The sequence below is a fragment of the Alnus glutinosa genome, chromosome 13, assembly GCF_958979055.1.
Source record: "Alnus glutinosa chromosome 13, dhAlnGlut1.1, whole genome shotgun sequence".
NCBI classification, from domain to species: domain Eukaryota; kingdom Viridiplantae; phylum Streptophyta; class Magnoliopsida; order Fagales; family Betulaceae; genus Alnus; species Alnus glutinosa.
In genome coordinates this window covers 24,371,879-24,388,621 of record NC_084898.1, presented here as the reverse complement: position 1 = coordinate 24,388,621, position 16,743 = coordinate 24,371,879, and the positions used below count along the sequence as shown (strand labels likewise).

At 37.0% G+C, this 16,743-nt stretch overlaps 1 protein-coding gene across 3 annotated transcripts; it reads right to left on the bottom strand.

The window, feature by feature from the left end:
* Positions 1-775: 775 nt before the first annotated feature.
* Positions 776-16,340, bottom strand: LOC133855033 (regulator of nonsense transcripts 1 homolog). 3 transcript variants are annotated; one of them, XM_062291327.1, is made up of 29 exons: positions 15,527-16,340; positions 13,699-13,950; positions 13,442-13,612; positions 13,266-13,316; positions 12,955-13,047; positions 12,712-12,807; positions 12,542-12,592; positions 12,335-12,453; positions 11,614-11,722; positions 10,965-11,087; positions 10,819-10,890; positions 9,540-9,611; positions 9,388-9,454; positions 7,137-7,279; positions 6,986-7,057; positions 6,779-6,907; positions 5,948-6,103; positions 5,478-5,591; positions 5,293-5,391; positions 5,133-5,210; positions 4,252-4,386; positions 3,803-3,877; positions 3,504-3,621; positions 2,916-3,289; positions 2,756-2,818; positions 2,580-2,651; positions 2,019-2,150; positions 1,781-1,900; positions 776-1,565 (listed from the first exon to the last, which is right to left on the bottom strand). In XM_062291327.1, the coding sequence occupies exons 1-29, from the start codon at positions 16,082-16,084 to the stop codon at positions 1,428-1,430; spliced, it is 3,852 nt and encodes a 1,283-aa protein (XP_062147311.1). In that variant the 5' UTR covers positions 16,085-16,340; the 3' UTR covers positions 776-1,427. The 3 variants fall into 3 exon arrangements, with proteins under 3 accessions (XP_062147311.1, XP_062147313.1, XP_062147312.1); XM_062291329.1 differs by having other exon boundaries at positions 3,510-3,621; XM_062291328.1 differs by having other exon boundaries at positions 12,715-12,807.
* Positions 16,341-16,743: the final 403 nt, after the last annotated feature.

Sequence of the window (16,743 nt, the reverse complement as noted above, 5' to 3'; positions counted from 1 at the left end):
ATCCAAATATTAATTAATTTTTATTTAGGCATGAAAATTTATGTCATCAAATTTCTTGTTAAAAACTCATTTGATCATATTAGTTGAAATTTTTACCAAAATTACAATTATATTGATGTACATCTAGGAAAGAAGCAAACTACATCGAATATGGAGTACACTACAACTAAACTAAAAAAAAAAAAAAAAAATTATACTAATTATACTATTATATATATGCACTTGGATCTGGTAATTGGATTGTCTGTTTGTGGCTCATTGTGTTACAATGTGAGTTCATCTTTTTTGGTAGTTGCGTTGCGTGCTTAATTAGTGTTTTAATGATAATATTAAACACTTATAAAAAAATAAAAAAAAAAATAAAAAAAAAAATAAAAAAAAAAATGATAATATTAAACTAATTAAAAATGATTGGATGTCTAGTAGCACTGTTATACCAATGTCATCTAAACACTCAATTGACAACAACAGTACTCTCACATATTTTAACAAGCAATCCGACTGCAATTTTAATAAAATTCATTTTTATCAACCACACGTTTTAAAACCGCTGAAACAAACAAATTAAAAAAAAAAAAAAAAAAAAAAAAACTATTTTATTTAAAGCACACGTTTTAAAACCGCTAAAACATACAGAGACTTAGAAATGTGATTAAATAGGTTGTTGAGAACTAATTATTTTCAGAGTTTGGGGTTGGGTGGGAAATGTCTAAAAGCACAAAATGGATGAATGAAACCCAAAACCCACGCAAGGCAATTATTAAGGCAAAGCAAATTACACATGGAAACCATCATCACACCTTTTCTTATATACCACAAATCTTTTTAATCTGGTAGCAGTATTTTGCACCCGTAAACACTCCTAAAAATATCGTCATCGTCTACTCAACAATAGTGTGGAGTATATAATTACATGTCAGGAAGAGCTGAAAGGGTTGGGCTTTTACTTTTTCCCCGGCTGATTGTATATGAATTTCAGTGGTCACTTTTTCTCCTGTATAAAAATAATGGGTTTCCCTGTAAGTGGGTAATGTGGCCACCCGCTGTCTTCTCACGCTTCTTCAAGATCCAAACCCTTTCCACGAAACCATGCCATGTAATGTAATGCTCCTCTCTTTTTTTTGTACCTTCTCTCAAAACAATACAAAACTTCAAGCAGGTAATTGGGGTTGTTATCCTTTTCTCTCCCAGCCCTGGATGTGCCGCCAGTGTGTTTGTTCATCTTGCCCAACTCAAATCTTATTCAGAGCCCCCAAAATAATCAACCATGGGCTGTGGAGATAATCAAACGTAACCCCCCCAAAATGCAGACCCCTCTGCATCCTCTAGGGCAGAGAGCAGATATGCTTGGGCACACATGAGAGCACAAACCAAGTTGCAGAATGCCAAGGACTATAACCCATCAAAGCCATAAATCCCGGCGTCTCTCAACCATTATAATGGATTTTCTGGTTTTGAGAGGAGCTCTGAACCTGTGGAGGCTGCTGCTGTGGAGCCTGCAAGTTCAGTGGAGGCTGTGTGTTGTAGTGGGCAAAGGGCTGAGAGTAGAGAGAATTCATCAGGCCCTGCAAATAAGTCACTTCACATGAGACGACAGCCCGTCACCGAGCCAAGGAAGGATGCAGAAAACATTTTTAGCCAAAAGCACAGCGCATCAAACTCTTTGGAGAACAGGCAGCAAGGTTTGGCAAACTACTCTTTTGTGGCAAAATGTTTCCTACACCTTGGCATTTTGATAATTCTACTCCCCTAATAAACAGTTTGGTGTCAGAAAAAAAACCTGAGACTGAAGAGGGTTGGAATTTGCCACACCAAAGTGGCTCTGCGATGCATCATCTTGTGAAGGGTCATTGAAGCCAACCTGAGTAAATAGACCTTGTGATCCATGAGGCATATAGTCCTGTGAAAGAGCAGATGTTAAAGCAAAAGCCCCCCACCACCCCACCCCAAAAAAAGAGGGCGGGAAATATGAAAGTAGAAGGCATACAAATAATCTGAGTATGGCAACTAGAGCAAACCTGAGACATGAAATCATTCCCCGAACCAAAGCGAGAGTATCCAGCTTGAGAATTCTGGTTTAGAAAGTTCCCTGGAAACCCACCTTGTGCTCCTTGGGTTACATAATCAACCCCATATCCACTTTGAGAAGCCTGCATAACATGCTAGCAACATGTCAACATGATAAATAATAAAGTGGCACCATTTATTATAAATCCACCCAACAAATAAAACCTCAATTGTCTTGAAAGAAAAATAGAAAACAATAAATTGAAAATATTGTGAAAAATAACCTCTAAAATATCCTCCTCAATACACCTAATAACTCACATCCAAAGAAATTTATTGCATTACATTATACACATCCATTGCCTATAAGCTTCATCTGAACCACTTATAGAAGACACATTTAATGCAAGGGGAAAAAAATTCCAAAAGATATGAGAAGCTAGATTTGAGTTGATACAAGTAAAGAGTTTCCAATACATTTCCAACATCAAATATATCCAAACACACATTTTGCCAACGTACAGGACATATGCTCGAGTGCATTATTAGACCGGGATTTCCTTGATGTGTACCTGAGTGGAGAAGTCAGCAACATTATAAGGAACATGTGATCCCTGGCTTTTGAAGTCATCACCCAAGAAGTCCTGACAATAAATGAAAGACATTCAAAGAAACGAAAATCAGAAATAAATACATAAACAAACAAATAAATGAACATATAGTTATCTATTCTAAGTACAATAAGTACCTGAGACATTCCTGCCATTGAAAATCCATCACGAAATGTTTGGCTTGGTCCTTGAACTGGCATCTGACACAGAAAAAGATACTCTCAGGGCACAACATCATAACGAGATAGAATATAGAAATTGGGCATGAAACTGGAAAAAGAAAGAATGATTACAGACATTATTAACAAACCCAGGTTGAGACAATGGACCACCCACAGATGGCTGGCTGTTTGGATTCTCCAGAGCAGGAAAGTTGAAAGTAGAGCCAATATTTCCAATAGCTTGCTGGGTGCCTTGGTGGTGTGGAAGATGACTGCCAATAGGAGCACCAGCACTGCCACGCCCAGCCCCGAATCCGCGACTTCCTGGTGGAGGGACGTGAGGAACAGCTCCAACTGGTCCATGTACAGCTCCACGAGTTGGAATAGCATATGGCTGAGAATGGGGACTGCCATGAAATGGTGGAAGGGGAACCCGAGGCATTGGATACCCAGCAGGATGCACCCCAGGCTTATGGGTACCATTAGGAGGGCCAGGAGATACAAAAGTACCTGCGGTTGGAACAAAATAGTATCTCAATCATGTACTACTTACAGATATAATATTAACAGTGAAAAATTAGCACACTGAAGCCATATCCTCTTCTGGATTTAAAGTGTCTTTATAGGACTCCTAAACACATACATATCCTAAGCACCTAGGAGAACTGCAGAACTTACGTGATAAATAATTTTAAATTTAATATATGATATAGTAGTAACATACCCCTACCACGAATGCTTCTTCTATCAGCATTTGGGCCAGATGAGGCAGCAGAACCAAAAGCATCGTTGGCCACAACTCCAGGTGCACCGCCAAAGAAAAGTCTCCTATCATTGTAGATCTGTCAAAAACAATAACCATAACATCAGCTTTTATCCACATAAATGCTTCATAATTGACAACCAACTCCAACGACGACCCCCCCCCCCCCCCCCCCCCCTCAAAACCAAAAATGAAAAGAAAAAATAAACAAAGAGATCAACTTGCTTCCTTTTTTTTTTTTTTTTTGGTCATTGCCATACCTTTTTGGGCTTCTGAAATTGAACCATACTCTGCTTCAAGTTATTCAGAGGCCCTTCAACCAAGCATTCATGCTCCTGTTGAAACATTATGACAAAAAAGAAAACTAGTTGTTCAGTAACAAAGAAGGGATTAGTAATAGCAAGTCAAAAGTGATTTGCAATACCATGAACTGTTTATCAACCAAAAACCACTAAATCCCTTTATTTGTCACAAGATCAAATTTTAGCGAAAGTTGGCCAAGAAGAATACCATGTGACTTAATTACGCAATATTAACATATTATGCATGCAACATTAGCACAAACAATGATGGCAACTGTGAGATAATATTAGCTGGCAAGCTTCAAACATGCCAAAAACAATTCCGGCACATAGGAAGTGCTATAAAATAGAGGCTTAAAAAACCCACAATCGCATAAAACAAGTGACATAGAAAAACAGAGACATACCTTGTAGTGTGTCAATAAGCTATTCCACAGTGGCTGTTTGCTCAGGACTTTAGGATTCCCCAGAATGACAATACCATATCGAGCACGCGTTAAAGCAACATTGAGTCTACGAGGATCATTAAGGAATCCAATTCCCTGAAAAAGAAGGGTCCAACAATCAAGCAACAAGACTCAAAGTTATTTTTGACGAAGTGCAAATAAAAGCAGAACTGGAAATATTTGTTTTGCAGATGTTCAGAATCTATCAATCACCTAAAAACACAGATGTGTTTAGGTAAACATTATATTGTAAACAAATGGATTTCATATACGTGTTTCCTAAGGGTTTTTTTTTGGGGGGTAAGCTATACATGCACCCAATGGGTTTTGAATCTAGGACCTTACCCTCTGCCTTATTCTTACAAGGGGAGATGCTATTTGAACCAAAGCTCACAGTCACTTCATAAATAGTTTAATTATAACTACAAAATAATAAATATATGACAGAAATCAACTAGTAATGCAAAAAAAGGGAGGATAAACATAAGCTAAAAAATTTCTCCAACTTTCATCTCATTATTCTGTCAGTGGATATTGTTATTTCATATGGATATGGTCATAGAGTATAGCAGTACAAGAATCAAAATAAATCAAATCCTAAAGCCATGAACAATCGCATTAAAATCTAAAGAATATAAAAAAAAATTTAGAACCACTAACAACAATGACAACTATGATGATGACAAGGGTAACAACAACAATGATTAGAACAACTGTATCTCTGCTGCCTCATAAAACAGAAGGTAAACAGAACCAATCTTGAGTCTTTAGGGCAGAAATTTAAGCTCATGTATGCAGGCGTTGCACACTGAAAATAAAGTGTAAATGTTAAATTAACTAACCTGATGTTCATTACTCCTCACACATGATAGAATGATGTAGTCTTTTTCCCTTCCCTGAAATGAATCTACACTCGCAACCTGTAATAAACAAAATTGTTTCAGTAACTGCAAGAAACAATCTACAGGGCCTTATATCTGGTGAGTAGAATATAAAGATTACCTCAATCTCCTTGTACAGTTGCTGCCTGAGAGCACCATTTCTTGACATATAGTTCACAATATATGCTCGTTGCCCTTCATATGGTGTTATCACCCCAATCTGTAAGATGTGGGACATAATCAATCACTGAACAAACAACAGAACTGGACCTATAGAAATTCAGAAGCAAAGATCCATAGAATTACCTGACTAGGGACTACACCACTCCTTAAGAAAGTGGTTACAATCTTTTCAACGTTAGCAGCCTCAGTCCTATTTAAATAAGATGTTCCACTGGCGCTTATCTCCTCTTGTCCCATCTACAAAAAAATAATTATAATATATATATATATATATATATATATATTTTAAAATGGAGCTATTTGTTATCAAAACAGTAATTGGAAAAATAAGTCCATGATATTGAAAGTACATGCACCAAAAAAAAAAAAAACAGAGCTCAACCTGTTGTAGCATCAAAATTAATCAATTTATGATGTTCCCGAGAATCAAAACAATTTTTTTTTTTTTTTTGACAAGTGAGAATCAAAACAATTATTTGACACCCAAGCTAGATATCAAATCAACTAACGCACTAGCTGTTCCATCACTTGGTTATATTTATGCTCACAGCAACCAAAATCTAACAATAAAGACTTGTTGGCAGTTGTAATACCTGAACATAAAAGAACATGGGACGATTGGGCACAGGCCAAGGAAAGTCGATGCCCGATGATTGCCTTTCATTGACAGTAACCCCATTCTGTAGTGTGCCTTCATAGAAGCTGTTAGATGGGAATTCTGAAAGAGATGGGTGCATACGGTATTGAACCTAGGATTTGAAACAGAATGTAATAAATCAGTCTTGCAACATTGAATATTGGGTAATGACATTGAATAACTCCATAACAAGGTCTGCTGTATACTTTGACACATCGAACATACACAACTTTCCAGAGGAAAATAAAAGGTTATAGCATCAGCACAGGTCAAACATATATATTCTCAATTATATGATCATTAAGAGTAAGAATCATGAGAGCAATCAGCATCTGATATCAAATACTTCCGACCACCCACCCACCCACCCCCCATTTCCGCACCCACGCGCAAACCATAAGGGTTGATATGCAATCTGAAAATCAATAATATGGGCTTCTGGCCAGCTGCTACAAATGCTAATGCAAATCATTATACTGACCATGATGTTGTGAAATTTATTTATGTAAAACTGTTGATTAACATCAAAATACTTCTATTTGTAACATCAAAATACTTCCCACACCTATCTATTCCAACTATATGGCACAAACACGTTGCCTCTGCCCCTGCAAGTTTATGAAGAAAACTAATGGAATCCATTCATACAGAATAATAAAAAAAAAAAAAGTGATCGGACTTCATCATATGAGAAGCGAATAAGGTAATTTCTTTCTTTTTTTGATAAGAAGGGAATAAGGGTAAACTTTAACAACTACAGAGCACAAAGCTGTACACTATACATTACCTGCAATCTAATCGGTTTCACACCAAGTAGAACAAGACGTTCAAAAAGAGACTGGGCTAAGCCAGCACGAGCTGCTTTCTTGCACATAATGACTGGACCAAGCTGGCAATGGTCACCAACAAGAACAACCTAACATATAATTTCCTGTCAGAAGACCAATCATGAAATGGGAGTAAAATGGCAAGCTGAGATTTGATCAACGCAGACCTGCTTTGCCCCAAGAACCAAAGGAATAAGGCATTCAGGTTCTGTTGCCTGAGTAGACTCATCAATAAGTACCTGAAAAAAAAGGACAGGAAGTGTAAGCTTTTAAGTTGTGAATCCTAGACTAACATCCACATGCAGGATGCATTTCAACCTGGCGGAACCTAAAATTTGCCAATCGAGGATCTCCAGCACCAACACATGTGCAACAGATGACATCAGCACTCTGAGAAATCTCCCTCTCAGTTGCCCGCTTCAGTGCTTTATACTTTTTCTCATCACTGCTAGACAGTTCTCCTGTACACATGGAAAAAGAAATATGAAACAAATTGCCATCAAGAAATAAGTACTTCCAATTCAAAGTGCATATGTTCACACGAATCATATTACAGCTTGCACATCATTCTCTCTTGTATGGCTTTTTTCCTGAATTTATGGCCTGAATGATCTAACAACCTTTTTTTTTTTTTTTTTTATAAGAGAGATATCATTAAAAAACGCAAAGCGCAATCGAGTATACATGGAGTATACAAGAAAAGCGTCTAAGACGGAGAAGAAAAAAGAACAAGAAAGTCATGAAAGCTAATCACTAAGGGAGCTAGGAACGTAGCAGTCCAAGAGAACAAAGAATAAAAAAAGAAAGTTCTGAGCTCCTCAATCATCCTTTCTTTGTCCACGAAGTATCTATTAACAACTCTGCGCTTACAAAACTTAAAGCAGAATCAAAGCCACAAAAGAAGATAACCGTAAAGATTTAGATCCAGACATAGGTGCATCACCTCCCAAGATATTAAATAATTAAACCAAGCTAGTCAACCTTCAAATCTAACTGCTCTAATTTAAAATCTTGAAGAATTGGACATTCTACACTACAGATTAGGATTCCTTAGAATTCCTACGGTATTCTATAGAGTAGATTACTTCAAATCTCTTTTTTTTTTTTTGATAAATAATTCATTTCATTGAAAAGCGCTGAGGGGTGCAACCCTAGTACACATGATGATACAAAGAAAGTCCCTCTTACATGCTAAAAGAAAAACAAAAATCCATAAATTCATATAAGTTAGAAAATTGAGATATATTATGTGCCCGTCCAACTAAAATGCGATTTGACCAGGTTGTTCTTGAGCTCTTCCCTCGTCTTCTCACAATCTTCAAAACATCTAGCATTCCGCTCTTTCCATATACTCCACATTAAGCACAACGGAACTATCCTACACACATCTAGAGCTGAATGTCTACCCATTTGACCTTGCCAACAATCTAACACCTGTACCACCCTGGCAGGCATCACCCAATGGGCTCCTAATAGGGTGAAGATTGCACTCAACGATTCTCTAGCCACTTCGCAATGGAGTAAAAGATGATCAATAGATGCTTCTCCCCTCTTACGCATACAACACCACTCCACCACCAACACTCTTATCTTTCTCAGATTATCCAATATCAAAATCTTCCCATGAGCCGCTGTCCACACAAAAATACTCACTCTCAAAGGGGCTATAACTTTCCAAACACTCCTCCAAGGAAAAGAAGAACCCCGTGAGGTAGTTAACACATGAAAAAACGACCTTACCTCAAATTTCTTCCTCTTTGAAGGAATCCACCGAATACAATCCTCACCTCAAATTTCTTCAAATCTAACCATTGCTTCCAAATTAGATGGTGGAGATTTTGCCCTACTAACATTTATTTTATAAGTATTATTTACTATATTCATTAACATTCATCATCTCATTATTTATCATAGAAAGTGATAAATATGGTAAATAATGAAGTGATAAATGCAAATATGGCAAAATCTCTATCATTTAATTTGAAAATTTTGTAGTGTATTTGGAGTGAAAGAAATAATCAATTTTTTCAAGATTGTGAACTGACGATGGGGGATCTAAAGGATTTTTTTCTTTAGGACTCTTTACCTTTGCACAATTGCATTTGACTCAAATATTTCTAGTTTTCATATTTTTCTTGAGCTTTTTTCTTCTTTCAATTAGGTGTCTCTCTTTTATACTTCCTGTGTACTTGGGTTAGGCTTTCCGCGCTTTTTAATGAATTACGTTTACTTATCAAAAAAAGAAAATAATGGTTGAGATATGAGGAAATCTACTCGGTAGAATACCCTAGGAATTATAAGAAATCGTTCATATTACATCCCAAGTTGAATTAGGTGTTTCTCTTTTATACTTGATGTGTACTTGGGTTAGGCTTTCCGTGCTTTTTAATGAATTACGTTTACTTATCAAAAAAATAAAATAATGGTTGAGGTATGAGGAAATCTACTCGGTAGAATACCCTAGGAATTATAAGAAATCGTTCGTATTACATCCCAAGTTGAATATTCAATCCATTAACAATAAAAAATTGAAAAGAAAATAATAAAGCAATAAGAGAATAAGCCTGACCTTGTTCATCTTTCAGTAGTTGTAACTTGTGAAGTTCACTCTTTTCAGATGTGTCAAGATGTCGAACCTGTAAGCATGTAAATCACGCTAAGAATGTAGAACATAAGAGTAGCAATATGAGACAGTATTTAAAGATGTCACAACTAACAAACCTGATAGTGAAGGGTTAAATGCTCAACCGGAGAACTCACAGCTTCTCTCGACTTTGCACAAAGCCTAACAACCTGAAATCACATCCCCCCGCCAAAAAAAAAAAAAAAAATCCAAATTAAATGCCAAGTAAAAAATAACAACATAAAAGAAATAAACAATAACATTGCAAGTCACTTGATTTTAGCAAAGATAATGATGCATAATCGTGGGTAAAATTATATATTCAAGTATCAGAAAACCCTTAAGGAATTAAAATCAAGTCCTCAGCAACATATAAATCTGACCATAACTTACAAATATATTGATGACTAACATTGTGCAGAACTTTATGAAATTTCAACAATTTTTCAGACAAGCATACTAAATAAACTTAGAAAGAAGTAGAAAGTTCCATCCACAACATATTAACCAAAAACATGTTTTAAAAGATACCTCCTCAGAATTATATGTCAGATTAGTTGAAGATTTATCCACTGAGATATATAGGATACTTCCCCAAACAAATTTTGATAATTAAAAATCCACAACTTTCAGTATTTAGTCTCTTGAAAAATTAACAAAAATTATCAAAAACATCTTGAGAAAATATAATGGTAACAACTTTAACAAAGGTGTTAAAGATCAAATTGTACACAGCTTTGAAAATGACCCTTATTCTATGCACCATAAAATTGAAAAAATAAATAAATAAAAATAACAAGCACTTCACAGAATCCTAACTACTGCAGTAATTAACACACAAGCGCATCAGCATAAGCTACACGTCTATTATCCATCATGGAAAAGAAAGCATCTAAAAAATATACACATTTACAGTACTTCATTATTCATATAGTCTCGCCTCGGTCATTTCCAGTTCCTTAAGGGGATTTATCATGGCAGGCCATGGAAACTCAGAGTGCTAAGGTCATGGTCTGCTTGAAAGAAGGATAGACACGAGCTATGGCACACAAAAGTTGGACAAGGGAGTTAGCCAATGATTTTGTTTTCAGCCACTTGTAAATTCAGCTTCCTTTGTCCGTTCAAAAAAGTTCATAATAGATTTCTACACATGATTATTGATCATACTTCCAATATTTTTCTCACAGCAGACGAAGATCGTATACATGTTACTTCTCTTTCCAAATAAAAATCCATTCAACAATATGTTTATTCACAGGCACAAAAGAAAAGGTATGGCCAGAAAAGACAATAAACAATACAACAAAAAGATACAACACCAAATAAATAAATATTATAGAGTTAGCATAGCTGCAAGCAAAAGCTCTTCTTCATCACCTTTAGCCCAGTCGCACTTATCTTTTCAGCTAGTTGGTCTACAGCCACATTACTAGGGGCACAAACCAAAACCTGACAAAAGAATTTATAATCATAAGTGTAGTAACAAAAAGAAATGCAGACGGGAAATATGAAATTAGACCTACTTGCCCCTGGCCTTGTTTGGCCATGTGATATACAATCGCTGCGGAAGTGACAGTTTTTCCAGTGCCAGGTGGGCCTTGAATCAAGCTTATAGGTTTTTGAAGGACGCTCTTTACAGCAAACACCTGTCAAAATAGTAATAATCACACTGAGCAATGCAACTTTGAGAAGAAAATTAATAAAAAAAACTAGGAAATGAAGGTAAACAAACTAGGGTCACATGATACACATGTCAAATGTAGAAAAACTTGTGCTCAGAATTAAGTGATGTTCGCTTTCATGATGGCACATATGTGGAGGCAAAAACGGTCCAACAGGATCTCGGCAGGGGAAAGATCATATATTTCTTCATTATTAAGAAAGTTCGGAAAGCTAGACAAGAACATTTACATCAATAGGCCTGTCAAGAAGGCCTATTGTTATAGGGTAATGCCTGGTTTTTGTTTTCCATTTAATCAAGATGTGCATCGTCATAGGGTTCCATTCACACTTGTAGCTAAAAATAACCTCACTCTATTCTAAGTGTGCAGCCTCAAAATACTTTATGAAATTTTTCCATGACTAAAACATTCAAGCAATAACATAGATAGCATACATCAATAAAACAAGTTCAAGATAAACTTAAAGAGCGTATGATCAGGACTAGCATACTTGAGATGCATTGAGCTCCGGAAGACCAGGTGCACCAAAACGTTTAGGCAACGTATTGCGAACCATCTGAACTTCAACTTCATGGCCCAACAAGTGGTGGTAAATATAACTGCATGGAAAGACGCCATCAAGTTAAAGAGAAAACAATTCAAGTGCAAGACATATATGGTCTCTTTAGTTGACTGCCTAGAATAGGATGATCTAATATTTGTCCACTGCATCCAGAATACTGGCAGACTGAGCCAAAACCCAGGATAAAATTTAAGGCCCACAGCAGGTTGTGTTAGGCCTTTGTAAGCCAGTTTAAATAAATATATTTAAGCAATATTCATGATTACATCAGGCCATTTAAAAGATCACAATAGTTCAATAAGAAAGTAATCCTATGATCTGAGCTTGGCACATCTTGGCCCAATCAAATCTAAGATAATCACAAACAAATTAAACCAGGATAGTATAATCTCCAACACAAACCCTGAAATGAGTCAATACTATAGCAAGCAATGACAAGTCAAACATATCTAAACAAGATATAATTAAAAAAAAAAAAAAAGATTATCTGCATTAGCATCTTCATTCATATTACCTTTCCGTGATATTTTGAGAAAATTATTGGATAAAATAAGCTAACAAAATAAGATACCACAGCCAACATTCAAGACTTCTTCCAAGAACCTATTACATACAAAAAATAAAATAAAATTACTACAAGCCAGCCTACCCGCTAACACTAGTCTCATCCACCGCAAATGTTTTCATTGCTCCCTGCATGCGATCAAAGCTTGTACTTTTCCATACAAAATCAACACTGAAACCATGGTTTATATCAACTGGAACTCCCTGCATAGAATATTGACAATAGTAAGCATAGCAATAATGATAGACTCAATAAATAAGAAACAAACTAAATACAGGAGGCTTTAACTACCTGACTAGCACGTAGTTCAAGTGCAACCTCCTCTTGCGCAGTCAGCTTGATCTGAAACAACAAAAATAGTATGCATACCATTCATATATTGTGGCTATGTGTCATTGCATGCTTGAAAGGGACAAAGAAATAACATTTAACTAAGATGCCCCTCAAAAGAAGAGCAATACCACATGCCCCACAGACTGCCATGCTGGGTGTGCTGCATCCCCAGAATAACGCAACCGTAACTCATCTCCAGGTACAAGACGCAACTCATTGTCTTCCTACAAGAACAAAATATGTCGTTTAATTTTCAAAAATGAAAAAAGCACCATGCATGCTCATAAAAGAGGTGGGCTAATCAGGAAAAATACAATAATTTAATGGCAAATATTCACAATTAAAGTGGCAAAACCAAGAGAGTAGCACACCTTCGGAAAAACAAAATATGCAACACGCTTCTTGTTAAGACCAACATCCCACCGGATTGTGACATTGTCCTTGCTTTGAGATTCTTTCATCATCTACAACAAAATTGAGATTATAAGATGTTACAAAATATTCTACATAAAATCGTGCATCAAGCAAATGTTTTGTTCAGGAAAGCAGAATAAATCATTCAAGGAGAACAGCAGCAAAATTAAGCTAGGTTTTATCTTCTTTAGCACTTTTATAATAGAATAATGGGAACTTATAAGCAAAAAAAGAACTAGTAGAAGATCTAGAGAGATGTGAATCATACCTTATCATAGTCAGCCTCAAGCTTAATTAGTGGTGCAAATACATTTTGATACTGCAAAAGGAAGGTAAAACCATTAACTTATTTGTAAATATCCATGTATAAAGAGTAACTTCCACCACAGCCTTCTCATGTTGCAAAGCAAGCATGTTATTAGCAATCTTGGAAACTTAAGACACCTGATATGCATCTTCATACTTCAAAACTACAGGCTGAGGTTCATCGTCCACACCAGGCTTTTCAAGATCTTCAAGAGAAGCATCAGGATTTGTCTTCCAAAGTTCTTCTACCTTGTTTATCTGTTGAGCACTGATCTGCCGTGCCCTCAACTGCTCCTGTTCAGATGGGATCTGCAAAAGCGCAACAGTTTAGCAAAGTCTGACAAAAATAAATCACCTCATATAAAAAACAGAAAACAATACATAAAAACAGTAACCTTAACAAGCCATTGCAAAAAGCACCGATCATCAATCAGGGGACACCACTGACTCAGGTCCCAATTCATGTCCTTCAATGCATTAACACTTAGGCAAGGTTCTCTACAAAGAAGAACAACCACACTCTCTGTCTTTGCCGAAATAAATCCAAGCAAGAACACATTGCGGCATCCACAATTGTAGCATTCAAGGATAGTTTCTCCCAAAGGGCTGTCTTTATGAAGACAGACTTCCTTGTGCTTTGCTCGAACCTACAGAACCAACGTTACAATGTAATAAGAAAAGATATCGGAGATGCCTGTCCAATTGCAAAATGGTATATACTTCGGAATCAAATGGAGCAAAAATAGCCGGTCAAGCAAATTCAACTATTTTTCACCTAACTTCAATGAATGTATTTAATTATTTAAAGCACTAAATATAATTGAATAATTACTAACAATACCTATAATTAAAAGAAACATGAATATAAATTATTCATCTAAGTAGGTAGACAAAACTGAAAGATTATATGCGAATATAGCACATAATAAAGGACAAAAAATTTCTCCAAATTGGGTTGGATGAATTTCTTCAAACCCAGTCTATTAAGTTAACATTTGTCCTTGAAGCATGTAAGTCTCACATTCATTTTTAATAGGGTACAAAGTTTATTAAAAATATATGTACGAATCACATGCATTTTTAAAAAAACATGTGGGAATCACATGCTCAAAGACATGTGTCAGTTTAATAAACTTGGTACTATAATTATATATGAAAAAAAAAAAATAATGCAACTGGGAAAGCAAACTACTAAAATAAAAACCATACACTCATCTAACTTCAAAAGTGATGTGGTGGTATACACATAGCTCCATAACAGAACTACGTCTCAACATGCTCCTTTCCTTTGGGACCAGAGGAACATAAACTTCGGTGAAATCACCATTCTCTAGGCAAGAAAGTGACATCATTAAAGAGTACACATTGAATTCTTAGGAATCTAAACGTCAATAACTATAACGAATTACAATCTTCCAATATTAACTAAAACTATGGCAATTCGATCTCCCATTTTAGCCCTTCAAAAAGAGAGATCGTTATCAATCTAACTTCAAAGCCATATATATACGCAATTACTGATAAGCAAACTGATTCTTCATGGCTGAAGTCTGCCATTGATGCAAAGAAAGGACAGATGGCTAAAAACTATATCACAAACCCTAACCGTATCCACAGAAGGCTAAAACTCCAACACAAGGTTCGTCCTAAAGCATCCTCAAGGAATCTCTGCTTTCTTAATCGAGGTGTCATATATAGAAAATTGGAAATGATGACCAAATAAGAAAATTTTGAACTGACACTAAGAGTTAAAATAAATCTACAAAAATTGGCAGGAAAATATCAAAGAAATATTCCAGACCGTCCTGTTTCTAAGAAAGATACATTATGCTGGTCAGCAAAATATGCAACCCACACAAAGCTCGAGCATAACTTATGCATGTTAACCATTCAGAAAACCTCAAGCCCACATTAAGGTAACAAGCCCTTTTGTGGAAAAAACCACATATGACCAGCGTACATCCATTTCTTCTAAAGTACAGAACATAATCGACCAAAATAATATCCTATCTCACTAAATTAATGAATTCAGACCCAAAATTATTTCTTACAAACCCTCAATTTCTAATTCAACATATAGTTTACAATTTTAACATTGAAATGTACGAACTTCCTAACATTTGCATCGCTAAACAAAGATCACCATTACAAACTAACAAAAACAAAATCCTATTCACAGACATAATACATAACATTTGCAAATTCTCTAATCACATCACTCACCAGGTGATTGACGATATGCGAGCCGGACGTGTTCCCCCTGGAATTGCAGAACCACTTGCGGCACGACGGGACGTTGCAGCGCACTACGCAGGACGGATTGGACACTCCGCAGTACCGGCACGCGTGCTCCGTGAAATCCCCTTTCCCGTACTCGTAGCCGTCATCGTCTCCTGTCTCCTCGAAGTTCAGCCCTCCCATCCCGGCCGCTAGGGCTTCAACCACCTGGTTATTGCTATTACTATGACTATTGTTGTTGTTATTGTTGATGCTGTTAGTATTAGGATTACTGGTGCTGCCCGAGGCTCCTGCCCGGGCCTTGGTGGCGCCGCCCGGTGCAGCGGATACGGGCGAGGAGTCAGAAGGGTGGTCCGACCCGGGGCCGCGGTCGGTCGGGTCGGACAATGAGTCGGATGGCGTGGGCCATGAGCGAATCGGATCGCGGAACTCCGGGTAGTCGAAGTCCTCGCCCTGGGTGTTGAACTCGAGGAAGGTGTAGGCATCGTTAGCCGTGTCCGGCTGCGACACCGTTTCGAACAGGTTGTTCGGCTGAGAATCCATTGTGAGAAATTGAAGACAACCAGACGGTGCGCCGAGTTGAAGAATTCGAGTTCGAATTCGAAGGTGGAATTAAGGTTGGGGTTTTGGGGGAAAAGGATGGGACGTTTGGGTTTGGGAGTGAAGAGGGGATTAGGGTTAGGGTTAGGGTTTGGTGAAAGAATTAAAAGCGAGAGAGAAATGAGAGGTTTGAGGAAAGAGAGGCAGAGACAGAGGTGAGAGGGAGAGTGAGTTATGGGTTTGAGCGTGTGGGTGTGTGTGTGGACGTCAGGCAGGGGAAGGGCGCGTGAAGGATATATACAGAATTATGGGAAATGCTTACATCATTTTCACTCTCTTCACGCGCTGATTTGATTGGGCGTAGGTGGATGTGGGCGGGAACCACCGTGTAGGGCCCGTATTGAGTGGCACGTGGAAAGGGCGTTCGTGCGTGTAAATGTCATTGAGCGTGTCACGTGTGAAGCGCGTGGCTGAAGGTTGCGATTGAAAGACGGTTGTGGAGGTGGGATTCGTCAAAAGTCGCTTGCCATGATGTCAATGCTTCTTTTTACTTTTTTGTTTTTCTTTTTTTTTCTCTTATATATAATATTTTTAGAAAAGATATTGTTTAAAGGAATTTTTAGATTTGTCCCACCGAACAAGGATCAAATTTGATTAATTCG

What these genes read in the sequence shown, in the direction of transcription:
- LOC133855033 (XM_062291327.1), bottom strand. Translation starts at nt 16,084, where the DNA reads ATGGATTCTCAGCCGAACAACCTGTTCGAAACGGTGTCGCAGCCGGAC. An exon ending in TAAGTGCGACTGGGCTAAAG is followed by an intron (nt 9,612 to 10,818) that starts GTGATGAAGAAG and finishes ATGTGATTTCAG; the next exon opens with GTTGTTAGGCTTTGTGCAAA. An exon ending in AACTGTACAAGGAGATTGAG is followed by an intron (nt 5,211 to 5,292) that starts GTAATCTTTATA and finishes TGTTTATTACAG; the next exon opens with GTTGCGAGTGTAGATTCATT.